Source organism: Esox lucius, chromosome 2 (genome assembly GCF_011004845.1).
Source record: "Esox lucius isolate fEsoLuc1 chromosome 2, fEsoLuc1.pri, whole genome shotgun sequence".
Classification (NCBI taxonomy): Eukaryota; Metazoa; Chordata; class Actinopteri; order Esociformes; family Esocidae; genus Esox; species Esox lucius.
Window position 1 is genome coordinate 6,124,514 of NC_047570.1, and position 17,911 is coordinate 6,142,424.

Genomic DNA, 17,911 nt, shown 5'->3' on the forward strand with positions numbered 1-17,911 from the left:
ACTATGTTTTTTTATTTGCTACGTTAGCTATTAGATATTAGATATTGTCAATGAAACATGCACAAAGAGAAAATCATCAGACATTTTACCACCAATGGGATTGCCAGATATCCTGGAGGAAAAAAATGGTGGTCCCTAGTTATAAATAGTTTGAATAACACTGCGAAAGGGTCAATCCATAAACATGTTCCCCCTTGAAATATTTGCAAGGTCACAGATTTTACACTTGAAGCTTGTCTCAGTTTCACAAAGGAAATAGAAAAAATCCTTCTTCTCTGAGAAATGTGAGCAAGACAGGCAAAAACCCAATTAAAAACTTCCAAGTGAAAAGAATCGTTTCCATATGAAAACGTTCCTTATTATCCTTAAAGCCAGTGTTTTGAGATTAGTGTCTTTAACCAGTTTAAACAATATAATTCTGACCATTATTTAGTGACCTAGTCCCACATTTTTGTGTAGAAAAGGCTCACAGAGCTTGTCACACACAACTTTCGTCCAGTTTCCTTTTTCATGTTTCAGAGGTTTGTAAAGTTTCTGGGACAGGCCATGTTACATCCATAAAAACACATCTGAATAGGCAACTTTCATCAAGATTTTACATGATCTGTCTTCCATTATCAGAATAGTTTTCTCCTGCTGTGTGATATCTGTACCCACTCACATTAGTTGTGGATGTGATGGATAATTAAGTATTATAACTTCAGAAGCTTGTGCATTCTCCACAATCTGTGCACAAGTAATTTTAGAGTTTTTATGTAGGGAAAATTAAGTCACTGATTTCTAGAACTTTCACTGTTAAAAGAAAAGGCTTTGATTCTGGTAATAATAAATAAAAGATAAAAGGGGTCTCTGAAAATATTTACAAGGTTCTTTAAAAGTTGTTGGAAATATATCGAAATGTTATAAATGTTAAAGTGGACGCACTGCAAAAAACAGTTTTGAAATAATTAAGCGATGAAACGTATAATTGTAATTCTGTTAACTAATACATAACAGAAGTACAGCAATTCATTTAGTTACAATGGGTAGTAGTCACAAACCACAGCTTGGTCACCAGCTGTCACCTTCCCTTCCTCTAGCCTTTTGTAATGTTCAGCTCAAAACTGTTTTCTTTCTGTTTATATCAAACTGTGGAAAAACCAGAAAAACAAGACAAACCCCCTCTCCCTCTTTCTGCCTGTCTCTCTTTGGTTAATGTCACTTCTCCCTGTGGTTGCTAACATTACCACCTACCTTCGTTCCATTTAATGTAACTGGCATCCTTACTCACAGAGAACCGACCGACAGTGGACAGTTCATGTTAATCAAAAGTTGCCGAAGTTCGGTCAGTTTTCCGTGGCCTTGATTTTTTAAGACATCCATGTTTAACAACTTTGTAAAATGTAGATATCGGATATACAGTATGCGAGCACTCAGACACAAAACGTACTTCTCCACGTGTTTTTTCTATGTGAGCCCTTTTGAGTTTATAGCCACACATGCACTTTAACTTATGCACTGTTTTACCTGCACTGTTCATCCTTTTCTCCTACTTTATTATCGGTTTTGTTAATCTTTCTTTTCAGAGTAAATGAATGAACAAAACTGAACTAAGTGTAGGACAATGAGATTAGCAGTACATTACAATAGCACAGTTTGGTGCACTTCACAACCAACAAGGTGAGGCAACCCCTATAAGTTCTTCAAGGAAAGAATTTCAAAACATAATTTGTAAGAACTACTTTCAGATTGTTCCTCAATCATCTGAAGAACATACAGTGGGGAGAACAAATATTTGATACACTGCCGATTTTGCAGGTTTTCCCACTTACAAAGCATGTAGAACTCTGTAATTTTTATCATAGGTACTCTTCAACTGTGAGTGACGGAATCTAAAACAAAAATCCAGAAAATCACATTGTATGATTTTTAAGTAATTAATTTGCATTTTATTGCATGACATAAGTATTTGATACATCAGAAAACCAGAACTCAATATTTGGTACAGAAACCTTTGTTTGCAATTACAGAGATCATAAGTTTCTTATAGTTCTTGACCAGGTTTGCACACACTGCAGAAGGGATTTTGGCCCACTCCTCCATGCAGACCTTCTCCAGATCCTTCAGGTTTCGGGGCTGTCGCTGAGCAATACGGACTTCCAGCTACCTCCAAAGATTTTCTATTGGGTTCAGGTCTGGAGACTGGCTAGGCCACTCCAGGAACTTGAGATGCTTCTTACAGAGCCCACTGCTTAGTTGCTCTGGCTGTGTGTTTCGGGTCGTTGTCATGCTGGAAGACCCAGCCACGACCCATCTTCAATGCTCTTACTGAGGGAAGGAGGTTGTTGGCCAAGATCTCGCGATACATGGCCCCATCCATCCTCCCCTCAATACGGTGCAGTCGTCCTGTCCCCTTTGCAGAAAAGCATCCCCAAAGAAGGATGTTTCCACCTCCATGCTTCACGGTTGGGATGGTGTTCTTGGGGTTGTACTCATCCTTCTTCTTCCTCCAAACACGGCGAGTGGAGTTTAGACCAAAAAGCTCTATTTTTGTCTCATCAAACCACATGACCTTCTCCCATTCCTCCTCTGGATTATCCAGATGGTCATTGACAAACTTCAGACAGGCCTGGACATGCGCTGGCTTGAGCAGGGGGACCTTGCATGCGCTGCAGGATAATAATCCATGACGGCGTAGTGCGTTACTAATGGTTTTCTTTGAGACTGTGGTCCCAGCTCTCTTCTGGTCATTGACCAGGTCCTGCCGTGTAGTTCTGGGCTGATCCCTCACCTTCCTCATGATCATTGACGCCCCACAAGGTGAGATCTTGCATGGAGCCCCAGACCTAGGGAGATTGACCGTCATCTTGAACTTCTTCCATTTTCGAATAATTGCGCCAACAGTTGTTGCCTTCTCACCAAGCTGCTTGCCTATTGTCCTTGTGCAGGTCTACAATTTTATCCCTGATGTCCTTACACAGCTCTCTGGTCTTGGCCATTGTGGAGAGGTTGGAGTCTGTTTGATTGAGTGTGTGGACAGGTGTCTTTTATACAGGTAACGAGTTCAAACGGGTGCAGTTAATACAGCTAATGAGTGGAGAACAGGAGGGCTTCTTAAAGCAAAACTAATAGGTCTGTGAGAGCCGGAATTCATACTGGTTGGTAGGTGATCAAATACTTATGTCATGCAATAAAATGCAAATAAATTATTTAAAAATCATACAATGTGATTTTCTGGATTTTTGTTTTAGATTCCGTCTCTCACAGTTGAAGTGTACCTATGATAAAAAATGACAGACCTCTACATGCTTTGTAAGCAGGCAGTGCAAAATCGGCAGTGTATCAAATACTTGTTCTTCCCCACTGTACAACATCCGCATGTCTGCATTCCCAAACGACCAGTTACACACTTGAACAAAATGTTGATTGTGATTGGTGGTGACAGGTTGAGATCAGAAAGTGATTTTTTTTTAACAGCATGATTTTGGAGGAGCTTGGCAATTTCAAAAGGGTGATCATGTGACCAAAGTTGCACCTTCAAAGAATGTGCTCTTAAGACCAGTAACATAATCTTACAAAACATACAGAACCTACACACAAAAACAAAATAAAACTAGGTAAATTAAATGGAAATATGAAGGACTGTGGTATGCTGCAAGTGAAAATAATAAGAATGATATTGGGATGTTTGTGAATATGTCCCAACTATTAAATAATAATTCTTAGTAGAAAAGAGGACATGCATTGTTTTCAAGTGAGATACTGTCACAGTCCCCTTCTACATGTCCCACAAAACTTGTAATCATGAAAGAGATATGTCTGAGACAATGGCTAACTCCAACCGTTTGAAAGCTAGAGTAAAATTCCTCTGAAACTTGTTTGTCTACTGTAGGGATTCTGGGATGTTGTTCTTCTACACAGAGTTTCAAAGAAAAATACATATCTTAGACTGGTCTATAAAAAGAAAAGATTAAAATGGGCAAAATAAAACAGACACTGGACAAAGAAAGATGTGAAAAAAAGGCCAGCATCCCAGAGTCACCACTTCACAGTTTACGTTGAGACTGGTGTTTTGCGGGTACTATTTAATGAAGCTGCCAGTTAAGGACCTGTGAGGCGTCTGTTTCTCAAACTACACATTCTAATGTATTTGTCCTCTTGCTAAGTTGTGCACTGGGGCCTCTTACTCCTCTTTTTTATTTTGATTAGAGTCATTTGCGCTGTTCTGTGAAGGGAGTAGTACACAGTGTTGACCAAGATCTTCAGTTTCTTGGCAATGTCTCTCATGGAATATTAATGGACTTAATTTCTCAGAACAAGAATAGACTCACAAGTTTCAGAAGATCATTCGTTTTATTTGTTTCTGGCCATTTTGAGCCTGTAATTGAACCCATAATTGCTGATGCTCTACATACTCAACTAGTCCAGTTTTATTGCTTCTTTAATCAGCAATCAGCTGTGCTAAAATAACTGCAAAAGGGTTTTCTAATGATCACCTAGCCCTTTGAAATTATATTCTTAAATTAGCAAACATAATGTGCATTTGGAACACAGGAGTGATGGTTTTCGATAATATGCTTCTGTACGCCAATGTAGATATTCCACTGAACAAAAAATTTGCTTTTCCAAAACAAGGACCTTTGTACATGTCCCCAAAGTTTTGAACAGTAGTGTAATTCCATTAACGGTAATTACCCTTAAAATAGATCAATATTTATTTTTTCTCAAACTCACAATGTGTCATGTCAGAGCAGAAACCCTATTGGCAGACATCATTTTAAACCCAATACTTATTTAACGTTTGGCAACATCTTCACAGAAACCGGAGGGTCATTTTACCATAATTCTGTGGCCAAACTTTGCATCTCTATAACTCTTCTCCATACCATTTCTTGAAATAGCAATGTGCACAAATATGTTTTTTGTTCTTCTGTGGAATACTGGGAAATATTCCTTAAGACTTCTACATCCATAAGGGAGGATGTAGCACCCAATGAAATACCCTTCATTATAATAATAACAACGGAAACATTTCCAAACATAATTTTTGTGTTCAGATTAAAGACTTACAAACTAATAGACTTTTGCAGTTCACTGTGAGCATATTATCAACCACAAGCACATCTAGTTAGCTGTATCACCAACATGACAATATTTCTGAGTCCACCTTTTGGGGTACACACATTTCCCAAGGGGCCTTATAGGCAAGCTCATTAAAAGTTGCATTTATATTTTGTTTGTCTATTCTCTGAGATATGTGCATGTTAATGCTGGTCTTGCACATAAAACACTTAACAATCCCTTAAGACTTCTTCCTTGTTTTTCCTCCCCTGATAGGTTGACTCTAAAGAAGCAAGTTCTATAAGGTTAAATCCATTAGTGAAGGACTTCTCGAAAACCACGTAATGTTTTACCTCAGCCTCTGACTCATCTGTCTATTGCATTCCGGTTGTTAAGTTGCTGAAACAAGAAACACATCTCTGAGGGCTAATCTAATCGTGTCAGTCCTCTCTACTCAGTAGAACCCTGGAGCCATCAAGCAGCTCCTACACAAAATAAAGACCCACAAAATGTATTACATATGTTATCTTAAAAACTCAGCAGTGCCCCACATGTCCGCCAGGTCAGAATCCAGTCAGATGAATGATTGACCGAGCTTCAGTTCAAAGGTCTTTTTTTTTTCTTCAAGGTGTGGAGTCAGTTATAGAAATGTATTTAGGTGACAGGCTCTCCCATCAGAACATAAGACAATGGTTAATATTAATGGTCAGAGAGCATGATATTCATTAGCTTATCAAAAGATTTCATTTCCAACCAATGAAATCCCCACAGAGGTCTTCTGGCTTCCGGCAAACGTTAGGTCCGGTAATGGTATACCCTGTGCAGGGCAGAGAAGTCTTCTAATACTATAGTGTTCCTGAAGCACCAGACACATGTGAGAGCCTATTAGTCTTCCATTCAGGTAGTTTTTTTTACTCTTATTTCATCAGGTAAGTTGAACAGAATCTCATTTCCAGCAATGACCTGGAAGCCATTAGCCTTGCTCAGGTTACTGGTCAGATGCTCTAACAGCTAGGCTACATGCCTCCCCAAAAACGTTCCAGTGTGTTTCTAAATATTGTGTGTATGACTATGACTGTTCGATGGCACATCAAGTGTATCAGCTGTATTAGTGCCTCTGCATTTTCCATTGCGCCTACTTTAACGCTATTGTACATCACAGTTAAAAGACAATACTGTGGTGTAATGCAGAACTTGGCTTAGTTACAATTCCATTTCAATTCCGTGCCCTAAAATGACAAAACTTAACTGGTTTCACCGAGGACAATTTCAATTGGGTGTTTGTACTGGAGTTTGGGTCACTATCATCGTATAAGAAGCAAATGGAGCTCGATCAATGATTTGACAAACTCCCTGGCGTCATAGTGATTTCAAGAAGGCGTCAGCTCAGTCAAATTATTAAAATAAAACTGCTGGGAATTTGCCATCTTTATAGAGCGCATTTTAGACAAACTGGGTCATATTTTGCCCAGTCTGACAGAAGGAAAGGACAGCAAAGAATCATTACGGTATCCCGAGATGCAAATGGAAATGGCAGAGAGAAGCAGAAGTTTATTTTAGCTGCCAAAGAGGAAACGCTAGGGGCAGTGTCCTCCTCACATGTTCCACAGGTCTGAGCCCATCTGCCAGACCCTTGTCTGCTCTCTGTGGGACGAGGCAAGACACTCTGCATGACTGCATGTCGCCACACTCCTGGTTTAATCTATTTCTCTAATTAAATCGGTGTCTTCCGTAGGTTTCAGAAGCACAACCTTTTTAGAACATGTTTCCCAGAGGATCTTTTAGGCCTTCTTCAACATTTAAACAGTGGAGCAACACCTACTGAAGAACCCTTTTAAACTTTTGAGGAACCTTCAAAAGGGCTAACATTTTTTGGGATATTTCTACTGGTGGATCTTTGCTAAAAATAGTATTATGACCATTATTCTAGAAAGTTTTTTTTTTAAGGAGGGACAGCATATTTGGGGGTTTTGGCCAGTATATAGTTACTATGATAATCCTGATGTTGATTCTAAGCATTTCAGATGCCACACTACCCTTAACGCCCTGAAACCCTCCCACGTATTCTACATGCTGTGTCATCACTGGCCTGACTGGAATCACCAATCACTCCCCATAATCAGCTAATTAAACATACACCTAGACTATTTAGGCCAATGTAATACAGCGTGGTAGATTTGAACAATGACAAATCTTCTTTTCATCTACTCAGACGGGATTATTTGAATCAGCAAACTGACTGAAAGCCCTTAACTGCGCTGCAACATCGAACAATCTCTGAAATCCGAAATAAAGTTCACCGTAATTCAAGTTTCTACGGTTATGACCTTCATGACCCAAGCTGACACAGTCAGCCGTTAATTGTGCCAGCACCAGATAGCAGTAAGCAACAGCCTGACAGCATCATGCCACGATTGTTTCGAGCGGCCACGGGGAAAGCACACGGGAGCATCAAGCGATTCCTTTAATTGATATCTGGGTCAACCGCAGGCAGATCGCTTTCCCCGCGGCCGCTCAAAACAATCAAGGAAATCAACCGCAACATCAGTGGCCGCTAAGAAACCAGACACGTGATCCCGCGGCTCTTTCCTAGAGGATGATGACGCACTGCCTGGACCCATATAGAACTACATACACACAGATAGTGTTTCATTTCACCGTATCAGCCCATGGTCTTAACCAATGCAAAGTGTTTGAGGATCTCCTCGTGTTGAGATATTGATCCCCTGTGGGACGGCTCAGGCTCTGGCCGGCTCTCAGCGGTAAACAGGGAAGTAGGTGCCGACACTTTAATTAACCCCAATGGTGTGACAGCGGTGAAGGATTTTCAGCGGCCTGTTTGACACAATTCTCATGCTTGACACACTGAACCTCCCCTAAACTCCCCAGACACTCCCCAAACACCAGCCTATTACCACACAACGCAATATCTCAGATGGTCACCAGCTATCACCTGCACAATATCTCAGATGGTCACCAGCTATCACCTGCACAATATCTCAGATGGTCACCAGCTATCACCTGCACAATATCTCAGATGGTCACCAGCTATCACCTGCACAATATCTCAGATGGTCACCAGCTATCACCTGCACAATATCTCAGATGGTCACCAGCTATCACCTGCACAATATCTCAGATGGTCACCAGCTATCACCTGCACAATACCTCAGATGGTCACCAGCTATCACCTGCACAATACCTCAGATGGTCACCAGCTATCACCTGCACAATACCTCAGATGGTCACCAGCTATCACCTGCACAATACCTCAGATGGTCACCAGCTATCACCTGCACAATACCTCAGATGGTCACCAGCTATCACCTGCACAATACCTCAGATGGTCACCAGCTATCACCTGCACAATACCTCAGATGTGAAAGTGAGTACAGTTCTTTGAGGGGGTGGGGTGGCATGTTTATAATGTACAGATATATGAAAATACAGGCAAGCAAGACGAATGTGAATGTGCCACCAATTATTGAGTTAACATGCCTCAGTCTCTTTGATCTTTGATGAATCCCACAACAGCTTATCAGAGGATCGTTTACCACTACAATTTATAGGAATCTTTTGAGCTATTTTCCACCAGGCTCAGACCAAGTATGTCACAGGTTAGTTAAGACAGTCCACTCTGAAGAAACATTAAACTGCTGAATTATGCGTGCTTGAAGTCCGAAGGCTATTTTTGGGCTATATTAATAATCCTTTTGCTCATTTCCTTCCTCGTCAACAAATGAAACCTGCTGCCACAAATCATATTGACGCTCTCCTTTTACATATCCTCAGACATAACTTATCAGAGGTTGTGGAAGAACAAAAGCTAGCTAAAATAACATCGTCCTCTATATATAAATACTCCTCTCTCTCTCTCTCTCTCTCTCTCTCTTCATTGACTGCAGGGTAGCCTAGTGGTTAGAACATCTGACCAGAAACTGAAAGGTTGCTAGGTCAAATTCCAAAACATGCGAAGGTAAAAAGTAAATCTGAATTTGAGAAACACATGTAATCACAATTGCTCTGGATAAGAGCATCTACCAAATGAATAACATTTAAAAATGTGGATTCTATTCAAGAGTCCTGAAAGCCAACCACATATTGGAAAATGTAAGGTTGAAAGGATGGAACTCGTCCTAAACCTTGACCTGTAATAGTCCTCGAACATGGGCAGACAGTTTCTTACACACAACACAAACCTTTTGTCCACAGAAAGAAATACTCCCAAATGACCACATTACCACAGTACAAATTCCAAGTGCGTGATCAACTTAAAGAGGCATCATTTCCAGCGCAAAAGGCCCAACCCAGAATCCTCCCTGACGCTTCAGAGAGGACAAAGACGTGATTCTGTGTTTCTGACACCACAGCACCTTGTTAGAAATCAATGGGCTTCAGTGTGTTCCTCCGAGTGTCTGACGGTGTCATAGAGAGATTCTCCTTGAGTGGAGAGGGAGAATGGGGGGGGGGGGGGCAGGAAAGCTATGAGGTCTGGGGCTGGCAGACCCTTTCAGCTGTAGCTTGTTAAAATTCCACTGAGTTAAAGAGGCGGGGGACCACCCGATGGCTGCTCACTTTTTTGCGTCATCACAAACAACAGGCAGCACGTGTTTACTCAAGACGGAGAGATAAACACACCTAAACATAATGACAGGAAAACAAACTCAAAGAGAGAAAGTAGAAAGAGGACTAAATTGGGAAAAAACACAGCTTGCGGTCCAATGGCCTCAGCAATATATCTTGCAGAGATAGAATAAATTCTGTACATCAGTCTGACCAGGACGGGGATCGGAATGTTACATGCAAGCACGCAATATTCCATAGAGGAACTTTGACACATTAAACAAGGCTTTTCAATTGAGTCTCGTATTTTTTTGGGATTTAAAATCTCCCTCAATAAGTTCATGTAACATGACATCTTATTAGCTAGAGTGGTTAGTTCTTTGCTCATTTCTTGAACATTTCCTCATTAATTCATTTCCATCATCACAGACAAACACTAAGATGAAACCAGTGGTAACTCAGTCAGTGGGTCTGGCACAACGCTACGTGCCATTTTCACTGACTGATCGGAGCCACGACTCCCTTCATATCACTGGCCAACAGACTAGGGCCCCCGGGTCTCTTGCGACTGAACAACACACATCTAAACTCCACTCAGTAGGATCTCTGCGCCTGGCTCAGATCAGCCCCAAGTTGATCTTTTCTGGAAACCCTTCATCTTTTCATCTCACGTGCTTTGAAGGCTTTCAGGGAAAGCAGGACAGGCGACTAATGAGGTTCAAAAATAGCCCCCTCGTCGAGAGAGACTTAAAACATTTTCGTCCTGCTCTGCTCCGAGCCTGCCAGGCCTCAGAGACTCACTGGCCTTTGGCACTTGTAGGTCAGTCTGGAAGAAACAGAGGAACACCTGGCACTGACCTGCCCACTTTAAGGGAAACAAATGACAAAGAACAACACGGAGTAACAGGTAGATGTGAATAACAGTAACAGATGGTAGGTCACATGCAGCTCAATTGGCAACGGTGCCCGCGGCGCCAGGGTCCAGGGACTCAATATACGCGGAGAGTGAGAGAGTCGCTTTGAAAAACGGAGGACTAAGTCGCTCTGTGTCAGAGTGTCTGCTGAGTTATGTAAATGTACAACGACTGAATGAACATGGCCAATGCACCGTCTCATGCTAGGTCACCTTCCAAATTCTGACTGGGATGTCGGCGGCGTCTCTCAGTGCGTCATGGCCATGGGGACCCCGACCATTGTGACGCCGTCTCGCGACTTGAACGTCGAATGACTCTTTCAACCTCAAGAGCTGAGGAGATGATCAGAGTTTCCTAATCAGGCATACACTATTCCACCAGCCATGGAAACACTGGCTCACACTTCCTAAATCTGTCTTTCTCTGTTTTTACAGCTAATCTCTGCAGTCTTTGCCTCCTACATGGTCTCACTTAGTTCTGGCAAAAAGGCAGCGCGAAGCTTTGGCCTACGCAGGTTGGGTGTTCTCCAGGTAGTACTGCTGAATTACTGAAACACGAGTGCTCACATGGACACCATGGTGTGATGTTGCAACGTTCAGCGAAAGGGTATGCAATGGACAGAACAAACTACTCTTTGCTGGCCAATAATCTGAGTTGTCCTGTGGACTGTAAATCAGGCGGTCTCCGACGAGGCTATATCGAGAGACAGCTCTGGACACAGAACCATCGCCGGTACAGTAAGCATTGAATAGTACAAGAGCAAGAAAAGGAGACGTTAGTGCTGTTGCCGTCTAAGAGGGACAACTCCAAGCAAACACGCACAACCCAGTCTTTATTGGCACATGCTGGAAACTCACACCTGCCGCTGAGTAAGCAATCTGGGAATCAAACCCACCAAAAAAAAAAAAAAAGGCTACAGTGCCCGCTACCTCGAGATCAATGCCCTTGTGACTTATGGCGAGATGTGGGTTTGTAGCTTACCTCCTGCCAAACAGTTTGAGGCCAGTGAAGGGTCTGCTTTGCCTCCGGCCCGTGTCAGACGGGTGCTCCCCGTCAGGTAGGAGGGCGGACGGCAGGTCGGAGTTGGAGGAGGAGGCGGAGGTGGTCGTGATCGCGTCCTCTCCTTCCTTCAGCGAACCCGGGTTCGAGTCGCCCACCGGCAGCCCGGACCCTTCCCCCACCTCCTGGCCAGGCCGTTGCTCCATTGCGGCTTCTCGGTCAGCCACTATCGAAGCAGGAGGGGGTTGAGGTGATGCAGGAGTCACAAAGTCCTCATGGCTGTAGCCGTGGTAAAACGAAAACGTCAAAAACCACCAGGGGAATCCTCAGTAGTAAATACCCATGTGGAAGAGCAAACAGTCTACAGAGACTCTACCTCGGCCCCTCCCACCTTCCTCAGAGCAAACAAGAAAAACAAGAGAAGAGAGAACAGCCGGAGAGACTCAGTCCCTCAGGTCCTGGTCAGCCTCTGTGTGGAGTAAGCTTCTCATTCTGCCAGGGCTAATCCTCTGAGCCATATCCTGCATTCCTCCGAGTCTCTCAGTTTCCCTCCACAACCTTCCCCGGCAAGTTGAGTCCCGCTGCCGATCTTCAATCCCGGAGTCCTTGAGCCATCGGATTCAAGCATGCAAAGGTTATTTCTTGGAAGCTATCAATGGGTTGGTTGTGGTTTCCTCCCTCCTGTCAATCCTCCCTCCCCAGCTCCTACTCTCACTTCACCCCCGCCCCTTCCTGTGAGAACCTCTGTTCTCTTGGTGCCTGTCCTGCTATCGGTGTGGCTGACGCTCAATGTGCCCTCACACACGTCTCAGCCGGCTCCCTCTCAGGACTGCAACAGTCCAGGAAGTGTTAAAACCAGAAGAGGCACTCGTAGGACCCCGAGCATAGGCGCCTATTCTGTGCCTGCTGGTTTTTCCAGGCTTTCAGTGTGTGCCTTGTGCTTGACACTCCGTATTTTTAGTAGCTGTCTGTTAGGCAGCTTCTCTCCTGCTCTGTGTCTCTCCCTTTCTTTGAACCGATGCGCCAGAGGCGGGAAGCTAATCCATGGCCAATTGGCCCTCCACTGGTGGTTCATTAGAAATACATGACAGGAAAGAGGAGTGGGAGGAGAAAGAAAGCACAGAGCACTCCTCCATGAGCCGTTGTTGTGTGGGAGGTAGGGCAGGCTCTATGGGCCTGTCTGCCTGTCTGCCTGTCTGTCTGTCTGCCTGTCCGTTAAAGTGTGACTGCTTTGCTTGTGACTTCTTACCAATTCAGCCCACCTGACAGTTTCTGCTCAGCTGCCATGTCATAACAATTCAGCCTACACAGTTAATTTTTTTCCTGTGTTAGCCAGATAGAAAAGTCGTAGACGATTAGCTGAGCCAAGAGTGTGGTGACATCACGTCCGTCTCTGGGGGACTGTCCTACTGAAGCTGCTTTTTGTCCCCAGATAGAAGGGGCGGGGGTGGGGGGAGTGAAACCGACAGAGAGACCTACTACTAAAATAAAAGCCCTGAAATGTCAAGACATTAATACAGGAAGTCCACATACAAACCATTACCAACCCATAAAAGACCATCTGGCCAACCATATTTTAACTGAATAAAACTGAAACTACATTATCAATTGGGAATACATTACAGGCTGTGCTCATTCTGCTTTGGGGAGAGGTAGAGACAGAGCGGAATTTCTTATTACGCTGTCAATAATACCAAGACAAATTCTGAGACCTAAGCTTTCTTCACTACAACAAATTCGAAACCATGAAAGAGGGAAAGAAAATTGAATGCGCATCATATGAAAAGACAAAATGTTTTTTTGGCATCCAAATATTTGGTATTCTGCCACAATCTGAGGGAAAGCCGTTGAAAATGCAAACGTCAATATATGATCTCTTTATTAACACTCCCTGCATTGATGCTTTTCAGTCCAGACTGGCACTCTGTGTCCTCCTCATTAATACTGCTGTTAAGGTAGCTGTTAAAATGAGCACCATTCCCAGCTATTACTTTAATTCTTATTTGTGTAGTTGTCCTCTCCATACCAACCTGTCATGCACTATGACCACGTAAGAATCCTAAATTTCTCTGTCAATAATGTCCATTGAATTGAAAGAGGCAGAGATAGAGAGAGAGAGAGACCGGCAGAGGGAAAGAGACAGAGACGCTTGGAGATACCGTGAGAGTGAAAGACAGACAGACAGAGGTAGCAAGTCAGAGGTAAAAAGACAGATAGAGGTAAAGAGAGACAGAGGGAGACACAGATATAGAGGTAGACATTTGCAAATGGCCCACCTCAGTGGGTTGTGGCCCATGCCAGGCATTAAGGTCCATGGTAGGGTACTGCAGGACAGACAAGTGCTTCAGGCATCTTCCTGACAGTATATTGATTTCAACCCAGGGCTTACTTGATGTCTAGTAACATGGACAATGGACGGCGCACGTGTAGGTTGTGAGTGTGAGCGGTATGGCCTGTGGTCCATTTGACGATCAAGTAGATGGTTGACTTTTTCCTGCGTGTGGATAAGAGTTTCCAGTGATGGCACCGCACTCTGCCCTGCGTTCAGCCGCCAGCCTACTCCTTGGTATAGCTTGAATGGAAATATGCATTGAGGAGTGTAATGCACCAGGCGACTAAGTCAGTCGATAATATCTGCAGCCCACATTTGACTGGTTGAATCAGTTCAGTTACACTGTGACTTCTCAGCCTGGATGCGGCATAAACCTGACAGTCCCCTCTTTTAGAGTCTGTCGCTCTTTTTTGTTATCGCTGATATTCTCTTTCCATCGTTGTCCCTCTGTTTGTTCTCTCTGGTCAGCAGTAGCACTCACACCTTCTCACTCACAAAACCACACACAAATAGGGATTTCCATCCTATATTCAGGGCTCTGTATTACTAAAATATTTTCCACTTACTCTTAGTATTGTAGCAGTTTTTTTAGGTCCATTGCTGAAGTTATTTGGCTGGCTTAGTTGCTTGCATGAGTCATACTAATAGTAGTGTATGGACATAGCAAAACACCCACACCAAAATGCTTCAAACCATCTCCACACTAAATTGCAAATATGATTATGTCTTTGTGAGGTCTGCACCAAATGTTAGTTTTTTTTTCAGCAAGGCTATGCAATTGTGCCTTTGAAGAAAAACAGACTTGCTATTTCAACCAAAGTACATGGCCGGTGTTGTCTGCTCAAGTCAACATCAAGCTGGGTGCTAAGTGCTAGGTGTCTCATCTTTCATCAACAGTGTGCTGGGATATGGCAGAACATAGTGTTACATATTTATCTCCATAATGTTGGAAACAGACAACATTACATGTATAGACCGCAAGGACACGACATGGCTGTAGAGTGTTCCGTGGTGACATTTTGGAGCATGTTTTTTTGCAAGGGACTAAGCCACCCAGTGAAGTTAAGGAACTTTGACAATTAAAAATGTTACAGCACTAACACGTAAAAAAAAACATTAGGCCTAACTTAAAAATAAAGAATTCCCCTTTAAGTTCAGTAACACAGGCAATACAAAATATCTCTATTACATTAGTGCCTAATTGAGATAATCAGAGGAAGATGTTTGCCCACCCCCATGTAGGGAAATGAGTCAATAAATGACTGGGTGAAGGAAACCCTGGAATGATGCCATCAGAGGATCCCAGCAACTGGCTCCTCCGTGTCTACTGGGCAGAGGAAATAACACAAGGAGCTCCCTGGCCTATTTACTCATTTATTTATCCTTGACGGGAATACTTTCAAAATAAACCACGTAGAAATGGGCATTATTGCTATATCAACATATCTGGCATCAGCTTCATTCCCAGGGATTTAGAATCTTCCCTAAACGTTGGGAACCGGTAAACGGGGGAACTGATTTCGCGCGCGGACTGATTTGCCACGTCACGTGACGTGACAAAGCTCCTCCCCTGTGCCTCCCTCCCAACTGGAGCCAATCAATGGGCAGGTCTTAGAGTGCTCTCAGTATCAATAATGTACGCAGCACAAGGTGGATGAGAGACAGTGCTGGCTATGGGCTATCAACTCCTCGTCAGCCAGACTACCTTTCAGCCTCCAAATGACTGTGAGGAAAGACAAGACGAATTAACAAGTAGGCAAGACAATGGTTAGTTTGTACTAGTAAACATGTACTACTACACAAGATAGGGCGTTGGGAGTTGGTTTGAGGCAAGGTATACAGTGATTAGTGGAAGGTCTGGGGGGGGGGGGGGGGTTTCCTCCCCACTCCACAGGCCCCCCAAGCACCAGTCGCGGCCTAATGGACCACGCTGAAGCTAACAGGATCAATTAGGGAACAACAGGTCCTGGATAGGGGGAACTGGAAAAGGTCTTTTCTTTAATCAGAAAATAATGATGTCTCTGGACTGCCTTTCTATCTGGGGCCACGTCACACGCCAATTACATTATGGCAGTGGGCTGTTTCTGTCAGGAGACCTTTCATCTCCAGTGGCCTAGAACAACATGTGTATACTGCCCTTGTTGCAGTTCAATAAGAAAGTCACTATCTGCCAACATTTCAGCAGTATGTTCTAATAAGTCAATATTTTTGGTTATACTGATGATACATTTGTGATTTCCATCGCCATTTTTCAGACTATGCGAAATGATAATCCCTGGGAACATCTTATCAAACAATATAAAACCAGTCCTTAAGATAAGAAGGCACTGAGATTTGGAAACTATTAGATTTGATTGGTTGATAATTCAAGAGTCAAATCCAGCTGTATATCACATGTGGTGAATGTAACAGGTGACCTTACCATGAAACTCTTCCTTAGCCATATTAACAATGAAAGAAAAAAAAAAAACAGTCTGTTGCATTCTGGGGCTGGTAAATACAAAGAGGAGGGGAGGAGCATTGGACGGGTAGACTGGGAGAGAGGTAGAGGAGCCGGAGAATATGGAGGAGCAGACAGTCATTCGGGAATCCCTAGCTCCTGTGTGCTTGATGGAGGTGTCTTAAACCAAGAGCATTAAGCAGACAATGTTTACTGTATAGATACAACTTCATCAATGCGTGGCTTTGAACGGTCATGGCCGGATATTGTGGCCACACAGTAAATGCAAGGAGTCCACAGACAGCAATGCAGATGATCTGTCAATGAGTGAAAAGATGATGGTGTGGGAAGGCCTGAGACATTCCACATTCCTGGGCAGATTAGGGGGACTAGCAGCAACATGGCTGCATCTCTCTGTCCTGTTGCACTTTCTACTACCTTGGCAGGAAGGAAGTGATGTCACCAGCGGGGGAGTACTCACGACTGAGTCTGAACCACAAACGGCAAGCTGCTTCCTGCTATTCTTCCATACACTTTTGTTATGGTCCTGTTGTGATCCATCGGAGAGGCGGTAGCACTAAGCATGGTCAATTAGCTAGCCAGCTAACATCTAAATATTCTGAGATTTTGAAGGAAAACAGGCAATGAATACAAATGCTCTATTTGATTCAAAAACTAAAAAACTAGTGTCTGTGTTTACCTCTCTCAATGAACCGGCAACCTCTGGTTATGTAGTTCTCTCTGGTTGTTTATCAAATTTATTTGGCTAACAAATGAATCCCATCTTGTGTGTTATGGAGGAGGTTCCCCAACAACGACCCAGAGAAGGGTTTCCCCTATCATAAGTAGAGCACCAACGACAGCTCAATGAGAACAGACAAGTTTATTGAACAAAGGAACAGTTGCAGAGTAAAAAAATACTGCACAGTAAAACAACAGAGTAACACCTGCAATGAGGCAAGGCCATGAGTGGGGGGAGGGGGAAATAAAAAAGAATGCTTTACATTATTACAATACAAAGCAATACAAATATTGTATTTCCTCTATTTTAAGTATCTAATATATACATGTAAATAAACTGAAAAGAACAGAAGTTATAAACATATGATGGATGACTAAATACAGACAGACAGATGAGTGAGATGAGACAAGAAGAGGTTTAGGGTGCCACCTAATGGTTTTTTTGTGTAACTGTTGAGAACACAAATACAAACGAGGTAGTACCTACTGTAGATGATATGAAAAGTTTAAAGATAATGTAATAATATAGTACTGTTTTGAATTTTTATGAAACACTTCCAACCATTTGACTTGGTCTGTCAGATATCACATCCCAGCAAAGAGCAGACTTTAACTTGACGTCAAAACGACAAAAACTAGAATGTGTCCTGGTGATTGACAAGTGTCAACTGTCATAGATTAACCTAAAACAACCCAAGCCCAGCACTGCATGACATGTCTTTATCTGTATCATTGCCAGTCAAATACTCCAGTTAATGGACACTCTGGAACTTTCTGCAGCCCTGTTTCATGTCATGAATTAATCCAATACTGGTCCATCGCCAGGCTCTTAGTAAACCAAAACAGAATGATCTTCACCACACACAAATAGCCACCTATTAG

At 43.0% G+C, this 17,911-nt stretch overlaps 1 protein-coding gene across 4 annotated transcripts in view; it reads right to left on the minus strand.

The window, feature by feature from the left end:
* dgkza (diacylglycerol kinase, zeta a) overlaps window positions 1–17,911 on the minus strand; it is a 137,437-nt gene that overhangs the window by 97,795 nt on the left and 21,731 nt on the right. Inside the window, exon 1 of one of the 4 annotated variants that reach the window (XM_034296764.1) lies at window positions 11,499–12,395. The exons of 2 other annotated variants lie outside the window; for them this stretch is intronic. In XM_034296764.1, coding sequence (XP_034152655.1) covers window positions 11,499–11,722 — 224 coding nt within the window. In that variant the 5' untranslated portion in view covers window positions 11,723–12,395. Of the gene's footprint in view, window positions 1–11,498; window positions 12,396–17,911 lie in introns of those variants that run through there. One more of the 4 variants, XM_034296771.1, reaches the window with a different exon arrangement.